This window comes from Blastomyces dermatitidis, assembly GCF_000003525.1.
Source record: "Blastomyces dermatitidis ER-3 genomic scaffold supercont1.1, whole genome shotgun sequence".
Taxonomy (NCBI): domain Eukaryota; kingdom Fungi; phylum Ascomycota; class Eurotiomycetes; order Onygenales; family Ajellomycetaceae; genus Blastomyces; species Blastomyces dermatitidis.
The window spans coordinates 1,249,112-1,255,222 of NW_025544774.1; the positions used below are offsets into that span (position 1 = coordinate 1,249,112).

The 6,111-nt window shown below is 49.3% G+C and overlaps 1 protein-coding gene across 1 annotated transcript; it reads left to right on the plus strand.

The window, feature by feature from the left end:
• Positions 1–597: 597 nt before the first annotated feature.
• Positions 598–2,875, plus strand: BDCG_00210 (uncharacterized protein; the record flags this gene model as incomplete). Its single annotated transcript, XM_045415730.1, has 4 exons — positions 598–709; positions 821–2,230; positions 2,426–2,715; positions 2,852–2,875. The coding sequence occupies 4 exons, from the start codon at positions 598–600 to the stop codon at positions 2,855–2,857; spliced, it is 1,818 nt and encodes a 605-aa protein (XP_045271612.1). The 3' UTR covers positions 2,858–2,875.
• Positions 2,876–6,111: the final 3,236 nt, after the last annotated feature.

Consider the following 6,111-nt stretch of genomic DNA (forward strand, 5'->3'; position numbering starts at 1 on the left):
AATAAGTACTATATTATTCCTGCCTGCGCCCACCTTCATCTGCATTGTTTTTTTTTTATCCAAAACCTGCGATTTGTGTGCTTGTCTTCTCAACTTGCGCCTTACGATGCATGCAGTCCTTCTTGCTTCTGCCCCGCCTCCTCTTGGCTGCGCCTAGCCGTTGGCTGGTTGGTCGCTCAATTCTCAGCCTGATGATACACACACACTGCATATATTTACTGTCCGATCCCTCTCGCACATCCTTTTCAGCCGCTGTTGTTGTGCCGAAAAGTTTTTCCCTCCACCTTTTGCCACTTGTTTCTTCTACTCAATTATTTCCATATTCCACATGTTGATTTATTATCGGAGCTATCTGTCCAGACCATCTTCCTTTCATTTCCCTGGATCCAGCACTACCCCGCTATTCCCAGCAAACACCCCCCATAAGCTGAACTCTAGGGTCTGCTTTCATTCTGCTTGATCTGCTCTGTCTATTCTCAAGTACTCACCCTCATGAGTTATTCATACAGAGACAGTGACTGGGACGTGGTCTCTCGCCAGTCCGAACCAAGATCTTACTCGGTGAGACGTTACGTCATCCCATCCGAAAAGAAGTCGATGTATCGTCGAGACGAGCACCCGATGAGCGAGCGCGAGCTTGTTATCCGCCGGCCGCACGACCGAGATAGTCGATACGACTACGAGTATCGTAGGGAGAGAGATTACGATCGTGAGTCTACCAGCCCTAGTCGAACACCCAGTCAATCCCTTCGAGAAGAGCATCATTACCATGCACAAAATATTATTATCACCCAAGAACCCAAACCAATAATTAATAAAGATGCATACCGCCCCTCCTCCTATGGGACCTCCCGCGATGACTCAGACTACCAAATTGTGAGTCGGTCCGAGGCGGATGACAATTGGGCGATGCGGAGTGCTCGTGATCCTCGAGACGACGATTATTACTATGCTCGAAGCACCAGAGAATACGACCACGGACGGCATCACCGTGATGAGTACGAAGAACGCTATTACTACGGCGATAGCCCTCGCAGTTCAGCCTCTCGAAGAACCAGGAGTCGTCATGGCCGCGACTATAATAGTGACGATGACACGACATACTCTCACAGAAGCCGACGCCATCGCGATGAAAGCCCACATCACTACAAACGCCACCTTGCCGAAGGTGCGCTTGTTGGAGTCGGTGCTGCTGAACTGATGCGACGAAAATCCAAGAAGGATGGCGAGGAATCTAGCGGCCTGAGCCGCATCAGCATGGATGTCGGTGCAGGAGCCCTTGGCGCTGTAGCTGCTGATGTTATCCAACGGGCTAGAAGACACCATCGTAGCAGGAGCCGCAAACGCGCGGAATCACTCGATCGCGGTCGGGATCGCAGTCGGGAGCATCGGCACCGACACCGTAGACACCGGAGCCGCTCATCTTCAGATTCTCATGTCAAAACCCTCGCAGGGCTCGGACTAGGTGCAGCAGCCATTGCAGGAGCAGTTGCTCTAGCCCAGAAAAAGTCTCAGAAGAACGCAGACAAATCAAAAAATCACTCGCACGACAGACGAAGTCGCTCCCGTCACCGCCGGGGATCCGGCTCGAGCGCTGACGAAGACCGAGCCTCGCATCGCAACAAACGAACGGCAGAAGCCGGACTTGTCGGTGCAGCAGTTGCAGGCTTGATTGAGCGAGCTAGGAGCAAGTCACGATCCCGAAAAGGGGAGAAATCGCCAGGTAGGATTAAGCAGGGTCTTCCAATTGCTGCTGCTGGCCTTGGTACTGCGGCGATTGCCAACCTTTATGAAAAGCACAAGGAGAAGAAAGAAAGTGAATCCTCTGAGCGAGGACACAGACGAAGGTCCAGGTCGAAAAGTGTGGCTCGATCATCAACCTATCCAGATGCCTCCAGATCCGCCCCTCAGCTCGTCGAGTATGGCGATGATCCCATATACGGAAGTATCCCAGCGGATAACTATTATAGACGACCGCCGAGCCGACAGCCATCTCGTAATCGCAGGGCCAGCCGCAGCCGCACTCGTTACCGTGATGACGGCCCAGGAAGCGGGACCTCATTTTCTGACCGAGACAGTGGACGTGAACATCGCCACAATCATGGGAATCGTAGCAGAAGCCGTACTAGGGACCTTGCAACTGCCGGGCTCGCCGCTGCGGGTGCAGGGCTTGCTGCTCGAGAATATACGCAACGGCAGGAGAGAAAGAAAGCTGAGAAGGAGCGCAGAAGTACGTGACACATTAAATTGATATAATAGAACATTCCTATTATGTTATTATTATTACCTAGTTGTTGCTTTTTATGTATTTCGGGTTGAATTTATGAACATAACTTCTGGTCTTCCCAATGTGAGAGGAAAACAAATTATGCAATATACAAAACAAATTTTGTATAGAGGCATGCTAACAATCACACTTCAACAGCATACCCTCATGACCATGACTATTTACAATCATTTGAGGAGGAATATGAACCCTCTACATATGTAGCGTCTCCCCCGCTAAATAGTCCGTACTATCCACAAGAAAACCGATTCCCACTCCCACCTGGCTCAACCCCTATCCCACCACCCCCGCCCAACGTCCAGCCAGGACCATATAACCCGGCCGATTACCCGCCGCCTCCAGCCGCAGCCCAGCCGCCGCCAAACCATCCTTACCCTCCCCCTCCGGGAGGGGACTCATCTGCACCCAGGACCAGGGCCGACGAGAATGTGAGTGCTGTACCAACGGCGAACCCCACCCTCTCGTATGGACAGCGCCAGACCTCAGAGGGTGGGTTGAGGTCCCACGAACCCGTTCTGGAGCCACATCGCTAACGATATATTTTCCCTCCTCTCCATTTTACAGAAATAACGACCACATCACCTCGACAAATACTGGCCCCACTGCCACCACCAACCCATATAGATATCAACGACCATAATGAAACCAAGCATTCCACTTTCACCACCCAGCCCTCAATCCCGTTCCGGCGCCCGGCAGCTTTCTCCATCACCTCACCATCATCAGCCTCAATATCAACAGGGACATCCATCCCCCGGCCTCCCTCCCGCAAGAGATTCAGAACCAGATCATCCAGCCAACCGGCCCCACCACCACCAGCACCAGCACCACAACCACAACCACCCACCAAGTCCGTCCAATTCGATCTCCGCCCAAGATACGACACACTTCCATCCACACATAGGCGCGCAAGAACGCCCACCGGCGATCTGCGCAGCGGCTACGAGACAGACGACAGCGACTCACCATAGATGGGCTCGATCGTTCTCGAGTTCCCCGGCACGATTGGATACCGGAGCGTTCCCGGCGGCATCCACATCGAGCGAGAGATCTCAGGGACACTGAGAACTTTGAGGGAGCATCCGATTCGACCACTGAGCTTCCTGATCGGTTTGATTCGTATGGCCGCCGGCTTTTGGAATATCGAGTTTAATGGCCAGGGTAATTCTTCAATGCAATACATGGAACATGGAAGGTAAATTTGCAGACTGGACTGCTACTGTTGTCTGGTAATGACATGATGGTGAATACTATTTGCTTTCCCTTGTTTTCTCTCTGCTTCTGTCTTTGCTGTGTCCCCTTTGATTTCCGCCAATATATATAACCCATGGGTGGCTATTTGTGTTCATACGTTTTCTATCTCCTTTAATTTATATCTACGTCCCTACTTGAAGCATTTAGTTGATCTAGTCTGGTTTTATTTTTATTTTATTTTTTCGGTTACATCTCGTTTTTGCTATTATTCTATCTATCTACGCCTCATTTTCTTTGTAAATCTGTCTCGTAATGCCCCTAAATGAGTTATGAACAATTTTCCTATGATCCGATGTTTTTCTTCCTCCCTTGTCTATTTTCTCCCTCTATGGTTCTTTTTGATTCTTCATTTTCATTCCGTGATACATGACTATACCATTTTTAACGACCACCTTAGTTACCCCTTAGTTAACGATTAGCTATCTAGATTTTGAAAATAAATACGATGTTATGCGCGTAGAGACTTGCTTGTTTTTTCGAAGTTCGGGACACTTGGCTGTAACTATTATCCAAAAAGGATAACCCGCTCATTCCACCCCAGGTAATCACACTCAACAATAAGCAGTTGTTCTGGTAGGTAACTAGGCATAATATGACAAAACTCTCTTCATTTATGAACCCCCTTAAAGAAAATTTGAGAAAGAGCCTCCAAAAGGAGAAACTGAACTCAACGCCACTGTATTCCAAAATATACATGTTGCCTCCCATCCCCCATCCCCCATCCCCCACCCCCCAAACCCCCTTCCCAAAACAATGATACATAATATGTATAGTACACGGCGCAGCCTCCATCCATCCGACCCCACACCCCAAGTCCAAAACGTTTATCCTAGCAAACATTTATAACGACAAATCCGGGAAAGAAAAAAGGGAAAGAGGTGAAACGAGGTGAAACGAGGTAAAAACTATCGAATTGTTATAGAACCAATGAGAAGAAAAAAAAAGGGGGGGATATTTAATTCATCTCAAACACAATGCGAAAACCAACCCCATGCACTCTTGATGCCCTTTATACAATTCCGTACACTCGTTTCGCGATATAGAAACAGGCAACTGCGAAGACGACGAGGCCAGCAGTGACTGTAGTGTGTTGTTGGGTAGCTGTTAGCGGGTGGAGGTTTTTTGGGAACGGTGCTAAGGGGAGGAAAAAAAAGATAAAAGGAGAAGAGAGGAGGGAAAGTGGTGTGCGGGCCAACTTACTTGACCAAAACCAGTATAAATTGTCAATATCCTGTCCGGGCACTTTGACGTTCATGCCCCACATGCCGCAGATGATGTTCATGGGAAGTACAATGGTACCGAGGACGGTGAGTTTGCCGAGAACATCGGCGGTCTTTTCTTGTCGTTCGTTCATGCGGATGTTGATTTGTGCGAGATAGTTCGAGTGCGCTCGGGAGAGTAGCCTGCATGTATGTACCTGTGTTAGAGTTTTGCGCTTCGGAACAAACCCAAGAATGTAAATGTTTCGAGGGGGGTGGAAGGATGGAAGATCTCTGATGTACAAACGTTTCATAGTGGTTCAAGTTACTCGTCATAGTCACGATGTGGTCCTGAATATCGCCGAGATAGAGCCCAATTTCAGACTTGGGTGCCACCTCCCACTGCTCGTTGCACCGCTTTGCAAACCCCTTAATCACGTCCGCCTTGTTGCCCAGTAAGCGGTAGAGACTCATGACTTTCTTGCGGCATTCGCCAACGCGCCTAAGCATGTCTGAACCGGAAGGTAAAGGCTCTTCGCCAAATTCGCCGGAGTCCGCTGCTGCCCATTTCTCGTCGGAGTGTAGTTGCAAGATTGTGTCGTCTATATCATCAACCTCAGTCTCCACGGAGTGAATCAGAGGGCCAAAGACGTCGGTAATGTCATCGATAATGGCGTAAGAAATCCAGTCGGAGCTTAGAATCAAGTAATCCTTGAGCTGCCTGATTCTGCGGCGAACGTTGGCAGGATGCGGGATCATTGAGAAGTGGAAGCTGATGATCCCCTCTCGAAACACGACGACGTACATGTTGACGGGTTCCAGGTAATTTTCGCGATGGATATCCTGCTCAAACGTGCGGTAGTTGATGAAATAATAGTGTCGGAAGAGTTCAACTTTCTCACGAGCTTCTTGTACCATGATATCTTCAGCTGTTAGAGCATGGATGCCGAAAGTTTTGGAAATGACCCGCATCTCAGTGTCAGTTGGACATAGTACATCCAGCCAAAAAGTTGGACGGGGGCCATATCGTTTCTCCTTTGGGGGTTTGGTCATTGGAAGAATTCCAGAAGTTGTTGTGCCCTCCGTTGGGACGGCCGCAGCAGTATCACTTAAGTTGTGAGGATCACGTTGGTGACTTTCACCGTGATATCCATTTGTGGTGGACGTATCCATGCTAGTATCCCGATAATGGGGAGATTCGTCAGGATTATCCGATTCACCTGAAGAATCGTCCTCTAGCTCAGGAGGATCAGGAATGAAAAGGTTACGGAATGTTTGGCCAGGTTGCAAGAGCTCCGAAATTGTCTGACTGTGAATCGTGCTCTGGAACTCTTCGTTGAAATACGTGAAACGATACGGGGTGTCTTCCTC